This window comes from Microcaecilia unicolor, chromosome 6 (assembly GCF_901765095.1).
Source record: "Microcaecilia unicolor chromosome 6, aMicUni1.1, whole genome shotgun sequence".
NCBI lineage: Eukaryota > Metazoa > Chordata > Amphibia > Gymnophiona > Siphonopidae > Microcaecilia > Microcaecilia unicolor.
The window spans coordinates 136,071,299-136,098,572 of record NC_044036.1 but is presented as its reverse complement, the minus strand read 5'-3'; the positions used below and the strand labels follow the sequence as shown (position 1 = coordinate 136,098,572).

Below are 27,274 nucleotides of genomic sequence, written 5' to 3'. Positions count from 1 at the left end.
ACTAGGACTAGGGGGCATGCGATGAAGCTACAAAGTAGTAAATTTAAAATGAATCGGAGAAAGTATTTCTTTACTCAGCGTGTAATGAAACTTTGGAATTTGTTGCCAGAGAATGTGGTAAAGGCAGTTAGCTTAGCAGGGTTTAAAAAAGGTTTGGCTGGCTTTCTAAAGGAAAAGTCCATAGACCATTATTAAATGGACTTGGGGAAAATCCACTGCTTATTTCTGGGATAAGCAGCATAAAATGTTTTGTACTTTTTTGGGATCTTGCCAGGTACTTGTGACCTGGATTGGCCACTGTTGGAAACAGGATACTGGGCTTGATCAAAGGTCCATCAAGCCCAGTATCCTGTTTCCAACAGTGGCCAGTGTCCCAGTGTGGCAATACTTATGTACTTAACTTTCACAACACTTGTGAAAGGTACTGAAGGGAGCTGAATCCAGGCCTGATCCTGCAAGCTGTCTGTGGTGTTTAGTCTCACACTCCCAGTTTCTGTGTCAGTTGAGCATATAAGGACCCCCCCCCCCCCCCAGCATTTCTGGCTTAGGGGGTGGGGACTGGGGTATTGGTTCCTTCACAACACTGGAGATGCTGGGAGACTGGGAAAGGATTATCTTCTCTTACAGAGGAGGGGCTGGAGATTCACTTACTAGTGTCATTAGCTGAAACCAGACTTGCTTGTTATGGGAATAGCAGAGTCTAAGCCCTCAGGCGCTGAGATTTAATGACAGAAGGAAAGTGACCAGAGACTTGCAAACAAGGGAAAAGCAGAATTATTACAGTGTTTCTCCAAGAGTTCTTTATCCCAATCTGTTTTACTCAGTAGATGAGCAGATGAGATCCATGTTCTGCCTGCCCCCTCCTCATGATTTTCCTGCTAAACTGTCATAATCTTAAAAAAACAACAAAAAAACATGTTTGTAGCTGTGCTTTATCTGCATTAATCATCCATCTGAAAATGACCTTCCCTCGGCGCTATTAAATGTACAGACTTTCAGCCTCATGGAGAGGTGCTGTTCCTGGAGGCGTATCTTATTTTGGTCTGTGCAGAAATAGCACAGGAATAGATTTAATTTTCAAATCTGCGTGTGCACACTTTCAGGGTAAATCGACCTGCAGGAAAAGCTGGTGAAGTCCTGCACTTTGAAAAATGATAGCAAAGCCCATGGCAAGGGGAAGGGAAGGGGTTTTAGATTTAGTTCATACTTGTTCAATGAACTATATTCAGATAGAGTAGGTATTTCTCTGTCTCCAGTGCATTTACAATTTAAGGTACCTTTTTATTAAGCTGCGTTAAGCAGTAAAAGTGTGCTTAATTGGATTTAATGGAATCAGATTTATTGATTTTATATATAGGGTCAAAGTGGTTTTATAATAGCAGTTGTAGTACAAAATGCAATAAGCAAACAGATCCATAATAATAAAAATAAGCGGGAAAAAGACTAAACGCAAAATGTGTTAAAGCGTTTTACGGTAGTTTGCCTGAATATATTTTGCTGGGGTTGTGTCATGGGCAGAGAATGGGTATTGAAGTGTTAACCAGCTGGCGTGTTTGTGTTAGTACATGCTAACTGGTTTATCCTGTGTTTAACTTTTTTCAGGTATGTGCACTATTGCAAACACAACCTGAAAAAAAAACCATATTTGAAAAATGCCTAAAATACCTTCTATGTTAGAACTGGGTTTAATGTGAGGGAAAGTCCTATTTTAAAATGCTCTAAGCCTGTATTCTAATTCAGATAAGTTTGTACCAGAGGCAATGCAGGGGTAAGTGATTTGCCCAAATTTACATGGATCCACAGTGACATTTGAACTGGGCTTCCTAGTTCTTAGCCCACAGCTCGAAACAGTGTACCTGTCTCCACACTAGCTAAAATGTAGGCTGTTCATTTTGTGCAATAATCTTGTAAAATTAAAAATAAAGTGAAAAAAGTAACATATATACAATTTTCATCTTTATATGGTTAGGCTGAAAGTTAGCCCCCAAGGGATGTTTTACACATGGAAAATGACTCTTGAAAAACTATACAACCAAGAACACACACATTTTCTATATTTATTTTTGTTCTTTATTTGATATAAGAACTTCAACAGAATTACCCATACTGTACGTATATGCAAACACGGTTCCCTGCGGAACAGTTTGGGTGGAGTTGGAGGCAGGTTTTTGATGAATGCTCATATATTTTATAAAAGCAAAACGTGAACAACCTAGGTCCCTGAGGGATGCAAATGGGTCTGTTTTTCAGGATATCGATGAAATATTTGCATATGTTTGACTTAGGAATAGTACATACATTGGTTGCAGAGAGTTCTGTAGGACTGGAGGTGTTTGCCCCAGGGACACTGTAACATGGTTTTTTTTTTTTTTTTAACCATGCTTCCAAATAGATATGCACAAGACAATATACAGCAAGGTGGTGGGGAGTGGGGGAGTGTGAGGGATAATGCTGAGGGCAGTGTTACAACATTCAGGTTATGTACATGTAGGGCTTGAAATCCCCACAGGCCATATGATCCATTAGCAAAGTTCCCTGAGTAAGGAAGAATCCTTGTGGCACAAGGTTCGCTGTGCTATTTTCAAAGGCAAACTCCACATGGAGTTTTCCTTTGAGAACTGGTAATAAGTAGAAATAAAACAAAACATAGAAAAGAGAATAAGATGTTACCTTTCTTATTGGACTAACTTGATACATTTTTTGATTAGCTTTCGAAGGTAATCCTTCAGATCAGAAATAAGCAAATGTTGACAAATATCAGAATCTATAAGTGAGACATAAAAGCATTGCAATGACAGACTCACAGGGAGAGGGTGGCGTGGGTGGGTGAGAGACAGGGAGAGATGGATTGTAGCTAACAGGGTGACAAAGCAGTAGAATTTAATGGTTTATAGTGGGATAGAAAACCCAGAAGTCCTGTCTGGTCGGTGACAAAATATTTCATCGTTTTGTCTTCAAAGGTCTTACGTTCCTGGATATGTCTTTTAAATTTCCCTTTAGTATTCTCACCATAAAATCATTGATGCGGTGTTCTGGTTTTGTAAAGTGCTGTCCCGCAGAGGTAGGGTTACCATATGTCCGGACTTACCGGACATGTCCTCTTTTTGAGGACGTGTCCGGACAGGTTTTGCCAGTCCGCCCGTTTGTCCGGATTTCTGGACAAACGGGCGGGCGAGTGGCGGGCCTATCCTAGCCTCCCCTTCCCTTACTTACTATCTACTGCCCTGGTGGTCTAGTGACCTCTTCGGGGCAGGAGATCTGCTTCTGAAATCAGATTTAGCAATGTAAACGTTTTGGTGCTGTCAGGCTGAGCAGCTCCCCATTTCTGGAGCTCTGAGCATTCTGTGGCCTTGGCTCTGAGTCAAAAGATTTTGGATCTCATGTAACCATTTGTGTAAAACAATGGGAGGAATGAGCGTAGCAAGGCCCTGGGTTTTTTCTGTCAGGCAGGAAGTAGTCGTGCTTTATCCCGTGTGGTCCTGGTATGGCTGTAGAGCTCGGTTAACGTGATGCCATTGGTATGTGCTTATCTTTTGTTTGGGTTATGGAAAAGTTGTACTGAAGGAGTGAGAAGCAGCGCCCCGGAGGGGGCACCTTATTTTTAGCATAAGCCCTTGTAATGGCATGGACTGTCAGCTCTGGGTGGTTTCCTATGGTTTCTGTGTCTCTTTCTGCAGCTGTTTGCACCTTTGCGGTCTTACTCCTCCTTCCCCTTTCCTTTTACTTGTCCAGAACTGTTCCCTTTGTAATGTTTGAGTTTCCATGGCTTGAGGCTAAGTTTGAGGCTTTATAATTGTGCCTGATCATCCTCTCCAGCCCTTGGCGAGGAATGTGACTGGATGACTTTTATATTTTTAAAAGCAAGACCAAGTTTGAAAAAAACAAAAAAACAGAAAGGCTTGTTCCTCTAGAGGGGACAGTTTTCAGCTGTGCTCAGCCATGAATAGTTTCTTGTTAGTTTTGCTCCGATTGATATGTTCCTTGTTGATTTTGGCTCTCTGCCTAGCGTTCAGCGCTTTTCTCTCGACCTTCAGCTCCTCATGGTGCATCTGTCACTCTGTGTGCGATGGGAGGAGAAGATCCCTAATAGAGGTTCTCAACCTTTGGGCCTCCGGTCACACCATGATTATGGATGAGGATGGGAGAAGAGAATCTTTTTAAAACCATCCTTCCCATGAATGGGGGGGGGGGGGAGGGGGCAGCATTGCAGAACCACTTCAGCGATTGTAAAGGGTCTGGAAGAACTGCATTGCACTGTTGCATTTCAAAAATACATGAATATGTGTATTTTGGGGGACGCTCGCCTCCGTCACTTCTCTTCAGTTACTGTGGGGCTGTTTTACGAAGTCGCGTAGGCGCCTATGTGCACCCGTCGTGCGTCAGTTCAGAGTTACCGCCTGACTACTGCGTGGCCTGTACGGTAATTTTATTTTTCTATGCGCATCCGCTATGCGCGCCAGAACATATATTTTATGTTCTGGCGCACGGCGAAAATCGAGCGGCAACTCCGACTTGATGCGTGTAGGTGATTACCGCACAGTTAATGAGAGAGACCTTAACGCTAAATCAAAGGCTGGTGGTAAGGTCTCAGACCCAAAATGGACGCGTGCCAATTTTTATTTTGCCGCACGTCCAATTTTGGCAAAATTAAAAAAAAAGGGAAATGGGACTTGATATACCACCTTTTCTGAGGTTTTTGCAACTACATTCAAAGCAGTTTACACAGTATATACAGGTACTTATTTTGTACCAGGGGCAATGGAGGGTTAAATGACTTGCCCAGAGTCACAAGGAGCTGCAGTGGGAATCAAACTCAGTTCCCCAGAATCAGAGTCTGCTGCACTAACCACTAGGCTACTCCTCCACTAGCAACTTTCCATGTAGAAGCCTGCCCTTGTAGATCAGCAATGTGGCCACGCAGGCTTCTGTTTCTGTGAGTCTGACATCCTGCACTTATGTGCAGGACGTCGGACTCACAGAAACAGAAGCCTGCGTGGGCACGTTGCTGATCTGCAAGGGCAGGCTTCTACGTGGAATGTTGCTAGTGGAATAGCAACATTCCATGTAGAATCTCAAATAGGGAGAGGGAACTGGAACTTGACATACCGCCTTTCTGAGGTTTTTGCAACTACATTCAAAGCAGTTTACACAGTATATACAGGTACTTTATTTTGTACCAGGGGCAATGGAGGGTTAAATGACTTGCCCAGAGTCACAAGGAGCTGCAGTGGGAATCAAACTCAGTTCCCCAGGATCAAAGTCCACTGCACTAACCACTAGGCTACTCCTCCACTAAAAAAAAAAAAGGCCCTTTTATACAAGTGCGCTGAAAAATGGATCTGCGTGCGTCCACAACACACGCATACGCTACCGCAGCCCATTTTTCAGCGCACCTTAGTAAAAGGACCCCTGTATCCAGGGGTTCTCAACTGAGTTCCAAGAACACACCAAGCCATTCAGGTTTTCAGGATACCTTCAATGAATATGCATGAGACAAATTTGCATGCACTGCCTCCATTATATGCAAATCTATCTCATGCATATTCATTGTTGATATCCTGAAAAGCCAACTGGTGTGATGTGTCCTGAGGCCTGGATTGTGAACTCCTGCTGTAGTCCTTATTTAGCTAGTCAACATGACTTGAATTGGATTGAACTGTTTGGGTGAGAACATTCGACTTTGCTTCCAACTTTTTTTTCTCTCCTAATTTTAGAATAATGATTTCATGGTAGTGGTGTATCCAGTCAAGCAGGGGTATAGCCAGACCTCGTGGTGGGAGGGGGCCAGAGCCTGAAGTGTGGGAGGGGCACATTTTGGTCTGCCGCCTCGCTGCCCTGCTGCTCCCCACTCACTACCGCAGCAAATACCTTGGCTGGCAGGGGTCCCCACCCCTCGTCAGCTGAAGCCTTGTCCATTGCCGGTCTCTGGCGCAGCCGGGTTGCCTGCCCTGCTCTCTCTTCCCCTCATGTCCTGCATGCCCCTGTTAGTGAAATTGAGCAATTTCCCTGAAAGGAGTGTGCCGGGGAAGGGAAAGCAGGGTAGGCAATGCGGTGACGCCAGAGACCGGCACTGGACAAGGCTTCAGCTGGAAGGGGCCCAGAGGAGATTTGGGGAGGGGGCCCAGGCCCCTTGGCCCCACATAGCCATGCCACTGCAGTCAAGGTGAAAGGTGAATTAAAAGCCTTTATTGTAGAGAGCAGGTAACAGGGTGCCGGACACAGCCGTGTTTCGCCCAGCAGGGCTGCTTCAGGGGCGATACTTACACCTCAAGGTTTGATAATGTCACTCCACCAAAGTTAAAAGCCCTGAGGTGAAATACTGCCTGGTAAAATCTTTCAAGGAGTAAAAATCACTTCACCAGCGGTAAAAATCCTGAGGTGTAATACAGACCATTCAGACACGGGGATTTCTGCTCATTCATATCCTCTAGTTTTACCGTTTCACCGTTTCCCCTTCACTGGAAAATTTCTTTCTATATTTAATAACTTTCAAGTATTTAAATGTCTGTATCATATCAGACACTCTCACTTTTCTAGAGGTATTGTATTTTGTTTTTTGAAAATATCTTTTTATTTGTGGCATTCCATACAACTTTTAAATAAAACATATAAGAAACCACTTCCAGTACTTTACTAAGCTGCAGGAAAAAGGGCCCTTCAGTAGCGGCAGGGGCTGTTTTTCTTGCGCACCAGGGCCCCTTTTGCCGCAGCCCCCCCCCCCCCCGAAAATGGCCACGCGGTAAGATAACTCTCTCACTTTGTGGCCATGCAGCCCATTGAGGTGGCGGTAAGGGTTCCCGCGGTAACCCTTCAGTAACTAACTGGGCAGCGTGCGGTGATGCCTGATTGCCGCCGGATTAGAGCCGCGCTACAAAAAGAGTGCCAGAAATGGCGCACGATCTAGCTGGAGCTACTGCCAGTTGCCGCGTTGGGCTTACCATTGCTTTGTAAAAGCGCCTCTATATTCTGAACAAATGTAAAATTCGCAGCAGAATAGAAAATGCATCCATAGTAATCTACAAAACCCATGAAATACATAGTCCCAGATTCTATATATGGTACCCAGATTTGGGCGCACTTACACAATTTAATTGGCCAACAAGCTGCTATCCATTGATAATTGGATGCTGACAACCAATTATTGACAATTGGCAGCAATTAGGATTTGCACATATCTAGATGCACACTATTCTATAGCGCAGGGTACGTAAATACCATAACGTGCAACCCAAAAGGGGCTGTGGCCATGGGAGGGGCATGGGCGGGACAGGGGCATTCCAAAACGTTGGGCATGGTGTTATGGAATTATGCATCTCCGTGCCCAACTTGGATGCTGGAATTTACGCCATGTTTCAGCAGGTGTAAGTCTCATGCCTAGTGTTGGGTGCAGGAGTTGGCGTAAGACTACGTGCCATTTACAGAACAATGCTTAGCGCTGATCTTTTCCAGTGCTGACTTTTGAGCACCATTTGTGTAATTTTCCCCAAAATATACAAATAATAGCTTAAATTTCAATGCTATCATCACCTAACTACAATCCTGCATATCACGTCCCATGCCCCCTTTCACCATTTTTCCCTTCTCCCAACCCTCCTCCCCCCTCCATGATTTTTTGTATTTTCTTGACAGTTTTAGATTTTACATTTCGTCCAGTTGAAGATGTTTCTCTCCTCTTCCTGCCCCTAATTACTGTCTACAACTCATTTGATTAACATAAGTGAATTTTACAATGGATATATATAGGGTTTTCTATTTAGCTTCTGCCTATCCAGTTTCGACATACAACCTTGTCTGGGATGCAGTGTTTGTCTAACAGTTTTGGCAAAGGGGTGAGGGGATTTTTTGAATGTGATAATTGTGGAGGGGCATAATCGAAAGGGGCGCCCAAGTTTTCCTGAGGATGTCCTCATGAAGGGGCGGGGAAACCGGTATTATCGAAACAAGATGGGCGTCCATCTTTCGTTTTGCTAATACGGTCGGGGACGTCCAAATCACGAAATTTAGGTTGACCTTACAGATGGTCGTCCCCTTCAGAAATTGCTCCCAGGTGCATAGCTCCCTTACCTTGTGTGCTGAGCCCCCCCCAAGACCCCCCAAACCCAGTACCCACAACTGTACAACACTACCATAGCCCTTATGGGTGAAGGGGGGCACCTACATGTGGGTACAGTGGGTTTCTGGTGGGTTTTGAGGGGCTCACATTTACCACCACAAGTGTAACAGGTAGGGGGGATGGGCCTGGGTCCGCCTGCCTGAAGTGCACTGCACCCACTAAAACTGCTCTAGGGACCTGCATGCTGCTGTCAGGGAGCTGGGTATGACATTTGAGGCTGGCAAAAAATATTTTTAAAAGGTTTTTTTTGAGGGTGGGAGGGGGTTAGTGACCACTGGGGGAGTAAGGGGAGGTCATCCCCGATTCCCTCCGGTGATTATCTGGTCAGTTCGAGCACCTTTTTGAGGCTTGGTCGTAACAAAAAAAGGACCAATTAAAGTCGCCCAAGTGCTCGTCAGCGACGCCCTTTTTTTCCATTATGGGTCAAGGATGCCCATGTGTTAGGCACGCCCCAGTCCCGCCTTCGCTATGCCTATGACACGTCCCCGTGAACTTTGGTCGTCCCTGCGACAGAAAGCAGTTGGGGATGCCCAAAATTGGCTTTTGATTATGCCGATTTGGGCGACCCTGTGAGAAGGACGCCCATCTTACGATTTGTGTCGAAAGATGGGCGCCCTTCTCTTTTCCTAAATAAGTCTGAAAGCATACTCGCATCTGCAGTTGAAAGGATCATTTTCTGACTAGTTCTTTTTCTCTTCACAGGGAAGTGCACACTGCCTCTCTAGAAAATGACCTGAATGAAGACTTCAAGCCAAAAGGATCCCTTAGATTATTAACCCCCTCTCCCTATTTTTATTTCTTTCAATTTTAATTTATTTTTCTTTGGCTGGACCCCAGCCTTGGCTAAATGTCTACTGAAATGGGGCTTCAAAGGAGGCACCACCTGTCTTTTAATGTCTGGACCTTAATTATTTTGGGGAGCATGTGGCTACAGTTAATGGAAGGAACCGCCAAACCTTTTAGAACTTTTACGGTCACTGACTGGAGCTTGACGCATCTTGTGGTCCACAATAAAACTGGGGACATCTATGTCGGAGCTGTAAATCGGATTTACAAACTCTCCAACAATTTGACACTGTTGCTAGCCCACGTGACAGGTCCTGTGGAAGACAATGAGAAGTGCTACCCCCCACCCAGCGTCCAGTCCTGCCCTCATGGGCTTGTTCCAACCAACAACGTGAATAAGCTTCTGCTGATTGATTACTGGAAGAACCGGTTGATTGCCTGTGGGAGCACCTCCCAAGGGATCTGCCAGTTCCTACGCCTAGATGACCTCTTTAAGCTTGGCGAGCCTCACCATCGCAAGGAGCACTACCTCTCCAGTGTGAACGAATCTGGCACTATGTCCGGTGTGATCATCGAAGTTCCCAATGGACACAACAAGCTCTTCATTGGAACTCCCATCGACGGCAAATCTGAATATTTTCCAACACTCTCCAGTCGCAAGCTGATGGCTGACGAGGAAAATGCTGAAATGTTTGGTTTTGTGTATCAAGATGAATTTGTCTCGTCCCAGCTCAAAATCCCTTCTGATACACTGTCCAAGTTTCCCACATTTGACATCTACTATATCTACAGTTTCAGCAGTGAGCAACTCGTTTACTATCTCACCTTGCAGCTCGACACACAGCTAACTTCGCCCGACTCCACTGGGGAGCAGTTTTTCACCTCCAAGATCGTGCGTTTGTGCGTGGATGATCCAAAGTTTTATTCATATGTGGAGTTCCCTATTGGCTGTGTGAAGGATGGCATAGAGTACCGCCTGATCCAGGATGCCTACCTGAGCAAGCCTGGGAAACGACTGGCCAGGGATCTGGGAATTACAGAGAAGGAGGATATTCTTTTCACGGTGTTTGCTCAGGGTCAGAAGAATCGGGTTAAGCCACCCAAGGAATCTGTTCTCTGCTTGTTCACCCTGAAGAAGATCAAGGACATGATAAAGGAGCGAACCCAGTCCTGCTACAGAGGGGAGGGCAAACTCTCTCTGCCCTGGCTTCTGAACAAAGAGCTGAACTGCATCAACTCGGTAAGTTTATGTTTATTTGATTTCTTGATAGACCGCTTTTACATCGGCGAGATGAAAGTGGTTTACAAACAATAATGCTAATAAAATTAGAAAGTGCTCATGCTTTGGTACCTTAATCTTCCACATAGGGGTTAACTCCAACATGGTATCTGGTCAGCCCTTTCCATGCTCTGCCTTCCTTTTCTCAGGTGGATAAGTATTTCTTTTTTAGGTTGCTTGAACACATTCTGTGCAAACTCTGATAGTCTGATGAAGGCATCAGATCTTCTCATCACCTTGCACTCAAGACTGTTCCTGCATGACCTGCAGAGGTCACAAGAGGTTGTCCATTTAAAAACAGAAGGGCTGCTGTGGTGATAGGCTTACTTAGAGAGTCGATGCGAGTATTTACCTTAATCCAGTGGTTCCCAAACCTGGCTCTGGAAGCAGCCCGGGCAGGCAGGTTTTCAGGATACCCACAATGAATATTCATGAGAGATTTGCACGCGGTGGAGGCAGTACATGCAAATATCTCTCATGAATATTCATTGTGGGTACCAAACAACAACAAGGCAGACAATCCACAAACTCCAAGATGGCAATAACAAGAGCAGATCAATAATAGATAACACATAAATCTTTATTCGTTGAATAGCAAACTTAGAATATCACCCGACACTGGCCGTGTTTCACCCAAAAAGGCAGCGTCCGGGGCTATACTGTGGACTGGTCGAGCAAAAGATACAAGATGGTATATGGGCTGTTCATCAGAATGAATATCAGATGACGAATATCAGCTGCAGCATAATAAATAAAAAAAACCCAGCCACAAACGTTATTTAAAAGTTGCAGTCCGTCTCCTGGGTCGATAGCAGCATTTATAAACAAGATCGCTGGAAAAAACTGGCGAAACACGGTCAGTGTCGGGTGATATGCTAAGTTTGCTATTCAACGAATAAAGGTTTATGTGTATCTGTTATTGATCTGCCGTTATTATTTACGTATTCATTGTGGGTATCCTGACAACCTGACTGGTCGGGTTGCCTCCAGGACCAGGTTTGGACACCACTGCCTTAATTCATATATTTAGCACTTCTATCTGTATATATGGTTAATGTGGTCACTATTCAGTTTAGGCTTGATATCTGCAAAATGTATAATTTATCTGGATAGCGGATGAATATCGCTGCTATCCGAATCATCTTTTTGCCCACCATCCTGCCTCCTTTTTATACGAATAGTTTAGAACCATTTATCAATTTATCCAGTCCATTACGGTCCATATAATCTTTGAAAACACACGGACTGGAAAGTTATGTGTCCACCAGCTACTAACTACGAACGTCAAGTTCATAGGACCTTATTGCTGTACATGTCAAATATTATTTCGAACAAAACAAATGATCGGTTCTTTGAACCTAAATGGTTAATAGAGTTCCTGACTTCTAGAGAAGAGGAAAATGTAAATGTAATAGTCAAATGTGGACTGCAAAGATAGCTAAGAGGAAGATAACGGATCAGCACCTAATTGTTTTATTATTGAATGTATAAGGAATTCTTTTCCTAATTTCCTTTCTTGTATCTTTATTTCTGTATTCTTTAAAGTTTAGGACGATATTGTTAAAAGTAAATTTCAGTGGATAAGAATTTCAAAATATGATGAACATTGCTAATTGCAAAATTATATTGTTTTGTGCTATATAATATAGTAATAAAGAAATTTAAACATAGGACCTTATTGCAATTATAACAAATGTATTTGTTTAAATGGGTTTAAGCTTTTATTGTTGCAGATAAATATTTAAAAAAAAAAAAAAAGCAGCTGATACCCTCCTTCTAAAAAAGTTGCATTTGCCACCAGGTTGTTTCTCAAGGATTGTCACTTATCCTGCTGTCAACCAGCAAAACCAAATGAAGCGTTCTGTGTCATGGCACCAGTGTTTAAAGTTTGCAAACTTGGGGGTCCTTATACCAAGCTGTGGCAAAAAGGGCCCTGTGCTAGCAGTGGGGGCCATTTTTCCCAAGCACCAGGGCTGTTTTTTCTGCAGCCGGTAACCCCCCCCCCCCCCCCCCCCAAAAGACCACATGGTGAGATAAATCTTACCGCATGGCCATGCAGTGGGGAGTCCTTACCACCATCTGTTGAGGTAGCAATAAGGGCTCCCGCACTAACCCAGCGGTTCGCGGCAATGCCTGATTGCTGTCGGGTTATCGCCGCCATGCAAGCTATTTCAGGGGGTTTTTCTTTTTCTCCTGGAAATGGTGTGCGGTCGGGTCAGGACTACCGCCGGCGACCACGTTGTGCCGGCAGTAGTCCCAGAAGAGCGAGCGGTAAGCACGTGTTGGGCTTACTGCTGCTCTGTAAAAGAGCCCCTCGGGGCCCTGTTTACTAAGATGCGTTAGTGTTTTTAGCACGTGTTAAAAATTAGCGCACTCTAAACACTAGCGTGCTAGAGCAGGGGCTCTTGGTGCCCTATGCACTTACTACGTCACTCTGTATTGATGAAAGGTGTGAGTTCTCTTGGACTGTACAATATCAGCCAATATCAGCCTCCAAATAATGACTTCATGGGCGGATGCATTCCAATTAAAACTTAACGCAGAAAAAACCCAATGTCTTATCCTCTCATCATAATATAACATGATCAAACAAACACTGCAGCCAGACTTTTATATTTGGAAAAGCGAAATACGAAAGCGCAAAACCCCTAAGAGAAAAATTACACTGGCTCCCACTGAAAGAACGAGTTGTGTTCAAAATCTGTACCCTGGTTCATAAAATCATTCATGGTGAGGCCCCGTTATATATGTCAGACCTTATAGATCTACCAACCAGGAACACAAAAGGATCAACACGCACATTCCTGAACCTCCACTACCCCAGTTGCAAGGGACTTAAGTACAAATCAATATTTGCATCTAGCTTCTCCTACATCAGCACACAACTGTGGAATGCACTGCCAAAGGCCTTAAAAACAATGCACGACTTAACAGCATTCCGGAAGTTTCTAAAGACTAACCTGTTCAAGAAGACATACCATAATGACCCATCATCATTGACCTAACATCTAAACTCTATCAGAACCAGGTAAAAGTGAATGCTCTTCTGATTGCTTCAATCAATTTGTCACCAATGAACATTAACAATTTACCCCATTATCTCTTATACTGAAATGAACTGTTTATCTAACTTACTTTATATTGTACTTCAACATTTATGAACTTTAATGTAACACCACTCTGTATTTCTCATGCCGAAAATGGCGATCACCACTACGGCATAATGTAAGCCACGTTGAGCTTGCAAAGAGGTGGGAAAATGTGGGATACAAATGCAACAAATAAATATCATTGCAGTATATGCATTTGTACACACACTCGTGCATAAAGACAAAGAGGTAACTATTTATATAAATATCACTTTAAGAAATCATTTCACTTTTCAGCTCCGCATTTGAACAGCGGATAAAATGAACAGGCCGTGTTTTCCAGGCACAGCAGCGGGTCTGCAGACGTCTGCATCCTCGGTGATGGAGAGAAAGGGCCATGTTTGGTGCAGAAGGAGGGGGTGGGGGCACTGATATTTTAATTGAACATTTGATTTGATTTGGTGATGCTACACACGTTAATTCACTCCTGGGAGTTATCGAGGAGATAATCTGATTGCAGATCTTAGTAATAACATGCATCGTCGCACCAGCCCTCACAGCTTTAGTTTACAGGGAGGATAGATTAGTCTTTCAATGAGAAAGAAGCATTTATCCTAGTTACCGTCATTGTCACTTGTAATCTAAATACCAGATCTCAAGAGGGAAGAGGATGGTTTTTACATCCATTTATTCTCTTCGGGCCTTTGTTCATTTTGCTTTTCTGTTTTGGTTTCACCCTCATTGACCACTGGGGCTGTACAGGCCCTGGGGGGGTATTGCAGTGGTCTCCTTCCCCTGTCCCACACGCTCATAAACATGTGCGTTCACACTAGAGAGTTGCACGGGGACAGAAATCTTACCCATCCCCGCAAAAATTTAACCCATCCTCACCCATCCCCGTAAGAATTTAATGGTACATAAAAGAAAATTCCAGTCAGCTCCCTCAGTCTCTCTCTGGATTTGAGCCACAGCACTATAGGCAAGGAAGGAACGGAAGTTGGAACACTCTGGTGCGCACATGTAAGACTTGTCTCCGATTCACTTGCACTGTGTGCTGAGAGGTTGTCACATGCACGCGCCAGTAGGTCAGGTGACATCTGATTCTCGTGCCTGTGTCAGAGCTGAGGTCTGTGCACCAGCCTGGTAGCAAAGAGGATTAATAGTAACATAGTAAGTGACAGCAAATAGACCTGAACGGTCCATCCACTCTGCCAATAGTCACACTCATGATCAGTTCATCATTAAATCAACGAGTGTGATATTATATACTTGATTATGGTCTTTCTTTTGTGTTTCTGGAACAAAGACCACAGAAGTCTATCTGGCCCTATCCTTATGTTCCAACTACTGGAGTTGCCGTTGAATCCCACTCCAGTCTATTCGTCTTCTCATTTGTGGAACACAGACCGTAAAAGTGTGTCCAGCACTATCCTCATGTTCCAGCCACTGAAGTTGCTGTCTAAGCCCTTTCCAGCCCATCCTAAACCAGATTGCTATGTATGAGACACAGACCATACAAGTCTGCCAGGTGTCAGCCCTAGTTCATCACAGCCAGAGTCACCATCTAAGCGTCACTTGACACATCCACAACACATGCAGCCAATAACTTCCATTTTCTAATTAGAGATCCTCTGTGTTCATCCCACGCCTTTTTGAATTCCATCATCATTTGTGACTCTACCACCTCCTTAATGGAAGACTTTCCACATTTGTGCTGTTAAAGCAAGGAAGAAGAAGAGGAGGAGAAGACAGCACTCAAAGAAATTGGTATTTGGTAGATGAGAGGCTGGTGCAGGTGCAGCTTACACTTCTACGAGAAGACCGCAGAACTGCTTCCATCCCCGCGGGAACCCCGCAGAGCGGCTTCCAACCCCGCAGGAACTGCCTCCATCCCCGCGAGAATCCCGCGAGCCCCGTTCCTGTGCAGCTCTCTAGTTCACACACACCTGATGCTACCACATCACTATGTTAAACAAATGGTAGAAATGTTATGATCTGTCTCCTCTACCTGTAAAGAGAAAACACGCTTTCCTAGAGCAGTAGGATCTCTTCCATTGGGTTGGGAGAATTCATGGACTGCCTTCTGCTGTGACCAGTAGACTGGATCCTGTAAGCAGAACCAGGACTCTTTCCCTTTTCCTTTTATAGGCTGCAGTCATGAAACACAGCCACCATATCTCTGAGGTAGCCACAGGCAAGGCAGGAGCCACCAATATTGGGGTTGACTTTGAAAATGGAGCTCGTGGATGTGCCCTTGACAAATCCCCCACTTATCTCGGGTCACATAAGCCAGACCTCTTTTCTCTTGCTGTGAAGTGGTTTAAGGCAGGGTAGATGGATTCATTGGACCTCTTGATAGACAGGTAGCACAGAAGCCTTTCCTCTTGTGTTTCTAGCCTCAAGGGCACCATTTGGGCTCTGGTCCATGCAATCAGCCCAGCCCCATACTTAACTTTTGGCAGTGCATCCGTTGAGTGACTGATGAGCCAGGGATGACCCATTTCTGCTCCTAGGGAGAGGTGTTTATTCCTGTCTGGATGTTTCTCAGTAGGATATTTGGGTCCACGCTTCAGGTCTGTAAGAATTACGTTTAAGGATGCCAGCCAGTACAGCATCAATGATTCCCAACGTGCAAAGAGTAATAGGAAGAATCCGGGACGACTGCTCTTTGATGTTTCATTAAGAGCAATCTACAAAGAGCGAATGTTCTCATTTCATAAGCATGTTCTTAAGTGAAACATGTCTTTCTATGAACACTTAATTACAAAGGAAGCAGGATGTTCATGCTTCATTCAAAATGCTCTGTTCCTCTGCCAGAACAGTGTTGTCTGGAAAGAGCAAATGTGTGATATCAAATCTACATACTGCAGTAGAGCCCTAAGTTACGAAACCTGACACCCCTCCTCATTCCAGACATAGAAAACCCCACACCAACCTTAAAAAACAAAAATTCTAAAAATCTGTCTGCAATATTAATTTTCTGCTAAACTGTTTTGAGATTGAAATTAGTGCAGGATGAAAATATTTTGTAGTATCTGGGCAGCTGCGCAATGTTTTAGGAACCAGGAAAAAAAAAGTCTTAATATCTTTTCCATTATCACTGTGCTTTTTATTTTGTTTACTTTTCCTCTGTATTCCCCTTCCCCCCCCTGCATCTTCTTCTCTCTGGTGACCAGCAGCAGGAGACAGTTTCTTAACTCTTTGCTCAATTAGGGGCCCTTTTGCCAAGCTGTGGTAAAAAAGGGCCTTGTGTTAGCAGTGGGGGCCATTTTTTTGCTGCACACTGAAGCCTTTTTTACTACAGTGGGTAAAAAGGCTGAAATAAAGACATGACCATGCTCTTAACGCGTGGCCATGCTGGGGGGGGGGGGGGGGGGGGGGGAAGAACTTAACTGCTACCCATTGAGGTGGTGGTAAGGCCTCCCACACTGCCTGATTACCACCAGGTTAGCACCATGCTGAAAAATACAGGCCTATTTTCCCTAGCGTGGGAAATGGCGAGCACTGGGGTTGGAACTACTGTGTTGGGCCAGCGATAGCTCCAGATTAGCTTGCGGTTAGCCCGCGTTGGGCTTGTTGCCGCTTTTTAAAAGGGCCCCTTACTGAAGGCATCTGCTCTTGGCATGGATGTGGTTCCTTTCCCTCTTGCTCATTGCCTGTAACTGGACCTCCGTCTGTGCCTGGAAGCTGGTGCCAAGTTAAGCACATACCCCTGGATTCTAAATAGCGTGACTTAAGTTGCATGCACAAATCTGGTCGTACTTTGGATTTGCACGCGTAACTTAATTAGTTAACAAGCCAGTCAGCGCTGATAATTGCAATTAACAAGCAGTTATTGACACTAATTGGCATTAATTATAATTTACAGGTACAACTGTCTAAGCATATTCTGTAACGTGATATTCTTAAATTCGAAGTCTCATAGTAGAAAAGAGGGTATAGGAATGGGTGGGGCATGGGTGTTTCTAAAATCTATGCGTGTTATTATAGAATACACCTGGTCTGCGTCTAATTTAGGTGTCTGCATTTATACCAAGTTTTACTTAGCGTAACTGTCCTCAACTAGTACATAACCATAAGTACATAAGCACTGCCACACTGGAAAAAGACCAAGGGTCCATCAAGCCCAGCATCCTGTCTCCGACAGCGGCCAATCCAGGCTTCAAGAACCCGGCAACCCCCCCCCCCCCCCCCCAAAAAAAAAATTTAATAATGTTCAATGGACTTTTCCCTCAGGAAACTGTCCAAACCCCGTTTAAATTCTGTAAGGCCAGCTGCTGTCACTACATTCTCTGGCAACGAGTTCCACAGTCCAACTACACGCTGAGTAAAGAAAAACTTTCTCCTATTTGTTTTAAATCTACCATATTGTAGCTTCATCTTGTGTCCCCTGGTTTTGTTGTTGTTTGAAAGTGTAAACAAACGCTTCACATCTGTCTGCTCTACTCCGCTTATTATCTTGTAGACTTCTATCATATCACCCCTCAGCCGCCTTTTCTCCAAGCTGAAGAGCCCTAACCTTCTCAGCCTTTACTCATAGGGAAGTCGTTCCATTCCCTTTATCATTTTCGTTGCCCTTCTCTGCACCTTCTCTAATTCCTTTATATCTTTTTTGAGATGCGGTGACTAGAATTGGACACAATACTCAAGGTGCGGTCGCACCATGGAGTGATACAACGGCATTATAACATCCTCGTGTTTGTTTTCCATCCCTTTCCTAATAATACTCAACATTCTGTGCGCTTTCTTAACCGCAGCAGCACACTGGGCAGACGTTTTTAACGTCTTAGCCACGATGACTCCCAGATCCCTTTCTAGGTCCGTAACTCCTAACGCGGAACCTTGCATGACATAGCTGACTAAATTTAGACACGTGGGTGGCTGCTCAGCATATTCTATAAACCACACAAAATTTACACGGAAATTTAGGCGTACTTTATAGAATACGCCTAGGTGTATTTTTTTTTTCAGCACGTTTTAGGCATGATATGCAGGCATCCGAGGGATATCACATTAAGGGTTTTGTAATAGTATGCTGCCTGTTACTGTGCGTTATTGCATTTTTCTGACATTTTCTCCGAGTGGGTGTGCATTATATGTAGCCATGCACTAACCGGCTGTAGGATTTCAGAGGTTAAATTTCTTCGTATGCTGGCTAATGAAATTGGTGTGAGCTGGATTTGATGACAAGGCCCCCCTCCCTGTTCCTGGGAGGAACCAGCAGCCGCAGTTTGACTGAAATTCATAAATGTAAAGGAAAACCAGGCTGACGTGACAGAATTCCATTTGCTCAAATTGAACTGAAAGATCTAAATGAAACTGTGGCTGGAGCTTCTGTACCAGCTGCCTGCAGATGCTGCTTGGACCAGCCTTTTTACCTGTGGCTCTTTTGAGGATAAGACTGGAGCTCGTATATCACTGTATTAGTGGTAACCAGTGAGAATGTTTTGACCCCTGTTATCTTAAAAATCTCTTAAGATCAAATATGATGCAGGACCCTTTGAAAGCCAGCAGTGGCCCCTCATAATACAGTTGATAGTCAAGGGTTGACGCCACTGTGACCCGGGCTCTGAAACGTGGACTTTTTTTTAGAGTTCAACACATTCCCAGTCATATTGATAAGTACCTGAAGGACTTTTTTTCTCTGTTTCTGGAAGCAGCATTAGAAAGTTTCAGTCATTTCTCAGCATTTTACATCTATCAAGTGATTGGTCTTGATTCCCTTCCCTCCTCCCAGCACAGACAGACCTGGACAGATGTTGACTGGAAGTGGCCTGCTTTGTCTTCCAGGGCTGTTGGATAGATGGTGAACAGCTGGCTGACAAGTTAAGTAGTTTGTCAGGAACAGTGAAGTTTATAGATCTGATTTTGTTTTCACGCTAATCTGGTTTTGGTTGAAAATGATCAAATTATGACTCTTGAGGTTGCTTCCTGACTCAGCAAGTTGGGCCTCAGCCCCAGCTCATTCTCTTCAATCTCTGGGTTTCTGCAGAGGGTCTGAAATCTCCAGTAATAAGGGGGAACATATGAACCCTGCTCCCCCCCCTCCAATTTCAGTAAAGCTGAAGTATAGGAACGGAAAGAGTAAGTTTCAGAGTTTTCCGCAGGATTCTTCCGCTGGGTGTTCCCTTAACCCCTTCTCTCCACAGTTTTTAATATGAAATCTCATTATTTATTTCTCACTATTTGATATACTTTCGTTTGACTACATCACCGATGAGTCAGCATCAAGATCTTAAATTTAATTCTACTCATAATAGGTAACCAGTGCTGTTCCTTGAAGAGGGGGATAATGTGATCTGGATGTACATGAGCAATTCCAGCTAACGAGGAGTTGCAGTAATCCAGTCTGTTAATGAGTAATGCATGAATGAAAGCTGCCAGTGTTCTTGGTTTGAGTGAGAGCAGATCTTTCTTAATCAGCGCAACCCCTCCCCCCCCCCCCCCCAAAAAAAAATTACAAGGTCTAACATAAGGTAAGACCTTGTTTCTGGTAAAGCTTCTGATTTTGCAAGATTCAAATGCATTGTATGTTACAAGCCAATCTGAAATGCTTTGCAACCAGCAGTTAACACTGTCTTTGTAACTACTTATCCTAGCACTCATATTTGGGTTAAGGACTTGGATATCATCGACCTGTAACTGCCGTGACCTCTCTCTTTTAAGGTTTCCGTGAATCATGCTACCTGAATGTCATTAGGGTCCATTTTAATTGACTCTTGTAGGGTTCCTTGGAAAATGGAGCCTGTGAAGGAACTGGCTTTGATGCCAAGCTCAGCTGGGGATGCTGCAGAGGATGGGTACATAATCTCTGGGTGGAGGGAATCGCAGTGGTGACACCTAGTGGTTATCTTGCGTCCGTACTTACAGAGTTTGTAAGGAGCTTTAGTGCTTGAAACCTGACACAGGACTGTTGCCTCTACACTCAACTTAGTCAGGGGTCCTTTTTACCAAGTAAAAAGGCACCTGTGGTAGTGGCGGGGGTCATTTTTGCCGCGCAGCAGGGCCCTTTCACCCGCAGCGGGTAAAAAGCCACTAAAAAAAATGGCCATGATTACTCTTACCGCGTGCACTTACCCCGCCACCCATTGAGGTGGTGATAAGGGCTCCCGCGGTAACCCGACGGTAGCCGAGTTAGCACCACGGTAAAAATTGCAAAAATAATTTTTGTGGCGCTGGAAGTGACGCGCGTTTCAGGCGCGTTTCAGGCGGAACTACCACCGGAGGCCACGTTTTGCCGGCTGTGGTTCTGGCTTACCACGCAACAGCCTTTTTGTAAAAGGGCCCTTCATTGCGGCTCCCAGTGTATGTTTCCATCCCTGGTTCCAGTTTTACTGGAAGCCCAAAGTCCCACCTAAAAAAGGTAAAAGCCCCATAAGAGCGTTTCTGGTTATTTATTTTGGATTTAGATTAACACCCTTTTCAGTAGTAGCTGAGGTTGAGCTACAGTCATTTATACTGGGTGTTTCCCTAGCCTTGGAGGGCTTCACAATCTAAGCCCCCCCTGTTTACAAAGCTGCACTTTGAATGGGCTTTGTAACAGTGGCGTAGCCAAGGGTGGGCTGGGGTGGGCCCAGGCCCACCCACTTTAGGTTCAGGCCCACCAAGTAGCAGCACACCTATAATGTGGCTGGCAGGGACCCCAAGCCCCACCAGCCAAAAACTCCCAACAACTGTTTGCTGCCGGTGAAAATCTGCTATTTAAAAGGTATAGAGGCGAGAGAGGATGTTTGAAAGACCATATGGCATGCAGGCGAGAGAGAGGGAGAAACCAAATCACTTGTAGGACAAGGCGGTGCTCTGCCCACCCACCTTGGGTCCAGGCCCACCCAAACTTGGATGTCTGGCTACGCCCCTGCTTTGTAAGCAGGGGGATGTTTGTATCCGAGGCAGTGGAGAGTTAAGTGACTCACCTAAAATCACAGGGAGCAGCAGTGGGATTTGAACCCGGCTTCCCTAGTAGATCTATCTCAATTCTTTGGCTCAGCCAGGACCATGACGAAAGGGTGGAAGCTAGAAGGAGCAGTACTAGCCATGTTTTGCTGAATTCCAGTAATGTTGCTCATCCTCAGACCGACAGGCCCTTCCCCCTCCTCAACTCTGTACAAAGCCAGGTACTCTATATAGGATGACAGCGCAACACAGTTGTCCCAAATGGGGATCCCAGATCTTTCCCTCCTAGGCATAGGCGGTCGGTGGCCCAACTGTTTGGGGAGGCTAAAGGGGGTGTAGTTAGGGGGTGGGGCCAGGGGTGGAGCTTAAATCCATAATTGTCTGATCACACACAGAAAAAAAATAAATAAAAATAAATGTCACAATACCTTTTATTAAATTTAGATATTAGTTATGTATCATATGTCAAAGAATAAAGTGGTTGCTCAAAGCATATTTTAAGCACAATCGCTTAACTGCAAAACACTATGCACAACTTTGTGCAAAAACACACTCTGAACCTTACTGTACCATAAATATTACACTGGGCAGAACCTAATACACCAATATACCACCCATACAGAAAATGCAGACCGTCAATATTGAAACAAGGGATCATAATATCACAATTCTCATGTAGAGCCACAAAACATCCTAATTCATGTTTAATGTGGGATAAAATGTCATAAATAAGTAAATAAACTTTTAATGTTGAACACCTAATTCTCAAAGTGGACATATTCCAAACACTATAATGAAAATAAAATGATCTTTTCTACCTTTGTTGTCTGGTGACTTTGTTTTTCTGATTGTGCTGGCCCAGTATCCGATTCTGCTGCTATCTGTCCTCTTAACTGCGTTTCCAGGGCTTCCTTTCCATTTATTTGTTTACTTTCCGCCTTTCTTCTTCATTTCTTGTCCTACATCCGTAAGTAAAAGCTGGGTCCTCCGCAAACTTGACTGTCCAGTGGATCCAGCTTTTGCCTATTTTCTTCATCCATGTGCAGTTTTTCTACTCTCTTCCTTTTCCGTCATCTCATCTACTTCCTCACTCCTCCCTCCCCCTCCAAGTCCAGCAACCCTCCTCTCCCCTTCATCCACCCATGTCCAGCAACTCTCCTCTCCTCTCCCCTGCCCTCTCCTCTCCCCTTCACCCACCATGTGCAGCAACCCTCCTCTCCTCTCCTGTCTGCCCTCGTTTCCTTCCTGCCCCCCGTACCTTTAAATATTATATTTTTGCTGGAGTCGCGGGCAGCGCCGGCATTGAAGGCATCAGCAGGCTCATCACGGTTCCAGCAGCCTTCCCTCGCAAGTCGGATGATGGCTCCGCCCTCTTCTGACGTATTTCCTGTTTCTACGAGGGCGGAGCCATCATCCGACTTGCGAGGGAAGGCTGCTGGAACCGCGATGAGCCTGCTGATGCCTTCAATGCCGGTGCTGCCCGCGACTCCAGCAAAAATATAATATTTAAAGGTGCGGGCGGTGGCAGGGGGCGGGGCAGTGGCGGGCTGGGGAGGCTTAGCCTCCCCAAGCCTCTTATACGGGGCGCCTATACTTCTAGGGATGAATCTTTCAGCCCCTGCTCTAGAAACTGTGGTGTAAGAAGAAGGTCAGGAGATTCCTGTACTGCTGAACAGGCAGGACCTTAGCTGTCTCTACTGGAATCCCATGACAAAATCTGGCATTTGGTCTTGAGTTTGAGGAGTCATTGGGTATGTATTGAAGACCTTGCTGGGGGCAGTAGTGCAAGCTGGTTTAAATTCAGAGGGTGGCTTCCAGGGTAAACCCCCCCCCCCCCCCCCCCCCCCCCCGTTTAGAAAGCTAACGGCCCATTCACTTTGGGTTGTGTCGGCAGCACAGCCGTGGCTAGCATGGTTTTGTAAGTAGGTGGGTAAGGGAGGGCTTGATTACTGTGTTCTCTCTTTTGCCTCTTCCCCTTGCCCTGCCACTCCTCTTCTGTATTTCTCTTATTTTGTTTATTTATTTATTGGCATGTATTAACTGCCTTTGTGAAGAGATTCACCCAAGGCTGTGTACAGCAGGTATAGATTGATGTAAATAACTAAACAATTGTGTTAAGAAAGGTTGAAATACATATTTATTTAAACAGACATTTGAGGGAGTCTGAACACTATAGAAAATTGCTTATTATATGTGATTACGATGCAGTTGAAGTTGTCTGTTTACGCAGTGAGATTTATATACAATAAGAGTCAGGAAGGACTGATTTTTATGTATTTTGCATTGTTTTGTATATTGTGTTATTTTGTTCTGCTATTATGAATGTTAAGTTTGTGATCCGCTGGGAATTGTGTAAGATCATGCGGAATACAAACACTTATTACATTAAAGTTAACAGCAAAACAATAGTAAAATGATTAAAAGTAAGCATAAAATACAATCAGTGAGGTAAACTTGGAGACAGACAAATTAAATCCAGGTAAGAGCAACAACATGATACAATATCAGAAATATCCATATTAAGCACAACTTGCAAACCCAGGTTCAAATCCCACTGCTGCTCTGTGTGAACTTAGGCAAATCCCCTCACCCTCCATTGCCTTAGGTATAACAATCACCCCCTGTTTACACAGCTGCACAACACTGCTGACACAGTCCACTGAAAGTGAATGGGCCGTGTCAGCATTACCACATGGGCAGCCACTAGCGTGGCTTTGTAAACAGTGACCTTAGATTGTTAAAACCCCTGGGGACAGGGCAAAGCTATTGCACGTGGATGTAACTCATCCCGAGCTACTACTGACAGAGTTAAATCCAATTAAATAAATATATGATAAATATCAGTATAACACAGAAGGTAATAATAATGAAACCATAGTAGGCAGCATGCAATAACATCCATATAATATAGATATACACACAATGTAGATGAAACACTTTAATAAGCACACATTAGAATATTCAGTTAACATAGATATGAGACTCCAATACAGTAAAACATCTTAATAGGTAACCGAAGGGACAAGTTTATAGACAGAACAAGATGCAGAGAAGGGCGACAAAGATGATACAGGGGATGGGACGACTTCCCTATGAGGAAAGGCTGAAGAGGCTGGGGCTCTTCAGCTTGGAGAAAAGGTGGCTGAGGGGAGATATGATAGAGGTCTATAAGATAATGAGTGGAGTGGAACGGGTCGATGTGGAGCGTCTGTTTACGCTTTCCAAAAATACTAGGCCAAGGGGGCATGCGATGAAGCTGCAGTGTGGTAAATTTAAAACGAATCGGAGGAAATGTTTCTTCACTCAACGAGTAGTTAGACCAGGGGCGTAGCTACGGGTGGGTAATTTTGCCTCAGGCCCACCCAGAAACACACATCCATTTCTTTCTCACCTTCTTCCACCCCTGCAGCGGCACTTGCACTTTACTATCGGCGCTGGCAGCAACTCACAGACGCGGCGTCCTGCTCCGGGGCCTTCTCTCTGCCGTGTCTCTGTGTAAACAGGAAGTTGCATCAGTGCGGCAGCGGGAGGACTCCGGAGCAGGATGCCGCATCTACAAAGTGCAAGGCAGGCGCTGCAGCAGGGGTGGGAGAGAGGATCGCTGCAAAAGGAAGGTATGTTGCTGCTCGAGGGCCCGCCGCGGCAATGATGTAGTCTGTGGAACTGGAAGAAGGCAGCGCGGGACCTCCCAGCCACATCATGCTGATGGCTCTGCGGCGCCCGGCACGAACTTCCTGTTTCTGAGAGGGCGGGAGCCCCGCCCTCACAGAAACAGGAAATCTGTGTCTTAGGGGTGAGACACCGCAGAGTCATCAGCATGATGTGGCTGGGAGGTCCCGCGCCGCCTTCCAAGGAAGGGCAGGACTGCTTCGTTACTTGGTTTAATAATCATGGGTAAGGACTATTGGCACTTGGCGGTTGAAGGGGAGAGAGCTGCTTTGGGGGACAGGAATACTTCAGAGTGCCAGAGAACAAGAAGGGGAAAATTGGGCATAAGGAAGGACACCGAGGAGGACTGAAAAATAGAAGACATGCTGGATTGGGGGTGAGGAAAAAGGACACAGGGGAGGACATAAAATAGAGGAGATGCTGAATTGGGGGTCGGGGATATAGGGAAGGAATGCTGCTCACAAGGGAAGGAATGGGGGGGGGGGGGGTGGACACAGGGAGGAACAGGACATAGAGAGGGCATGCTGGTTATGAAGGAAGAATGGTGGAAGATTTTGGATACCCAGCATGAATTCTCACAAGGGTTGCTGGATAAGTGAAGGAATGAGGGAAGGAATGGCGGAGGGGGGAAGAATGGATGCAGGGGAGGACTGGACACAGAGGGGTTGATGGAACATGAGTCAAAGAATGGGAGAAGAATCTGAACACAAGGAAGGACAGGATGCAGGATGTTGGACATGAGGTAAGGAATAGGGGGAGATTATGGCCACAGGGAAGGATAAGAGCAGGGTCACAAAGGTGAGGTGCTGGACATGGGGGAGGATAAGAGCAAGGACACAGAGGGAGGATAAAGACATGGACACAGAAGGGAGATAGATGGTGGACATGGAGAGAGAAGAAAGGTCAAATGGACAGAGGATATTGGAAAAAAAAAAGTTAAGAGAAGACAGAGGAATGCAGAAACCAGAGACTGAGACAACATGATTAGAAAAATAACATGACCAGACAACAAAGGTAGAAAAATTTTTTATTTTCTATTTAATGATTGGAATATGTCATGCATGAGAACTGAGCATGCCTATGGTGCTGAAGCTAGTGTCACTAGCATGGAGCAATGCCTTTTTTTCCAAACAGGGGTCTGTGGGCTAGAGATCTTCACCAGCTAAAGTATTTCATTTTTTTAAGTTCATGGTTGGGGGAAGGGGGAAGGGAAGAGGAAATGCATGCCCACCCAACCTGCCCACTGGCCCACCCAAAAACTGCCTTCTGGCTACGCCACTGAGTTAGACTCTGGAATTCGCTGCCGGAAAAGGTGGTTAAGATGGTTAACTTAGCAGACTTCAAAAAAGGGTTGGACAGCTTCCTGGAGGAAAAAGCCATAGAATGTTATTGAATGGACGAGGGAATAATACAGTATTTCTAGGATGGGCGGGACAAATTGCTTGTTCTTTTGGCCACTGTCGGTGACAGGGTGATGGTCTCGATGGACCCTTGGTCTGTCCCAGCATGGCGATGCTTATGTACTTATGTGTAGATTAAAGTCATTGGGATGAATAGATGGGTGGCTAGAATGAAGGCAAATTATATGTACAGTTAAACAAGGTGTGAGGGACTGGTCTAAGTTACAGGGTGTGCGGAGTGAGTGGAGAGTCAGTCACCACATGTCTTAAAGGCTTGGGAGAAGAGCCAGGCTTTCACCTGAAGTGGAGGTAGTGTTGAGTCCCTCCGGAAATGAGTTTCAGAGTATGGGGACTACTCCTGAGGTTTGCTGGCAGGTAGTCCATTATGCATAGACATGAGTCTCTGGGATCAGTAGCATGAATCTCGCTTCCATTTGGGATTTTGTCAGGTACTTGTGACCTGAATTGGCCACTGCTGGAAGCAGGATACTGGGCTAGATGGACCATTGGTCTGACTCATTATGGCTGTTCTGTTCTTTTTTTTGAGGGTACAGATGGTGATGCTCATTGAGAGGATCTCGGTGGTCTAAAAAGGCGTGTAGAAGGCTAACTTATTCTTTTGGTTCTCTGACCCCTTTAGACTGAGGGTCTTAATAATCAAACGGAGAGTTTGAAATTGGGCCCTGTTTGAGGCAAGGGTGCGTCCGAGATGCCAAATTACCTAATTACAGGGTAGAGATTTTGGGACACTCCTGGTTTTGAACTTTCATCCCAAAGCAATGTGAGATTTGTAGTGCCTGATCCTGCCCATTGAAATCAATGTCACAAGTCCTATAAGGCATCAGGATTGTATGCTCAGAAATCCAAGACTGTCCAAACATTTCCAACCTGGAACTGGGTAACTTGGCATTTCTGGTGTGCTTATGGTCACACTGCCACTATCAGTCTTGCTGTGGACTAACACAGTGCTGCGTACGTCTAGTAGCGCTATAGAAATGATATGTAGTAGTAGTAGTAAACTCTTTGGTCTGATTTTGACCAATAT

At 44.9% G+C, this 27,274-nt stretch overlaps 1 protein-coding gene across 2 annotated transcripts in view; it reads left to right on the top strand.

Annotated features, from left to right (window-relative positions):
* The window catches only part of PLXNA1 (plexin A1), a 551,734-nt gene that overhangs the window by 54,240 nt on the left and 470,220 nt on the right, over nt 1–27,274 (top strand). For both annotated transcript variants that reach the window (XM_030205992.1, XM_030205991.1), the window contains exon 2: nt 8,816–10,139. In XM_030205992.1, the coding sequence (XP_030061852.1) occupies nt 8,961–10,139 (1,179 nt within the window). In that variant the 5' untranslated portion in view covers nt 8,816–8,960. The remainder of the gene's footprint in view (nt 1–8,815; nt 10,140–27,274) is intronic.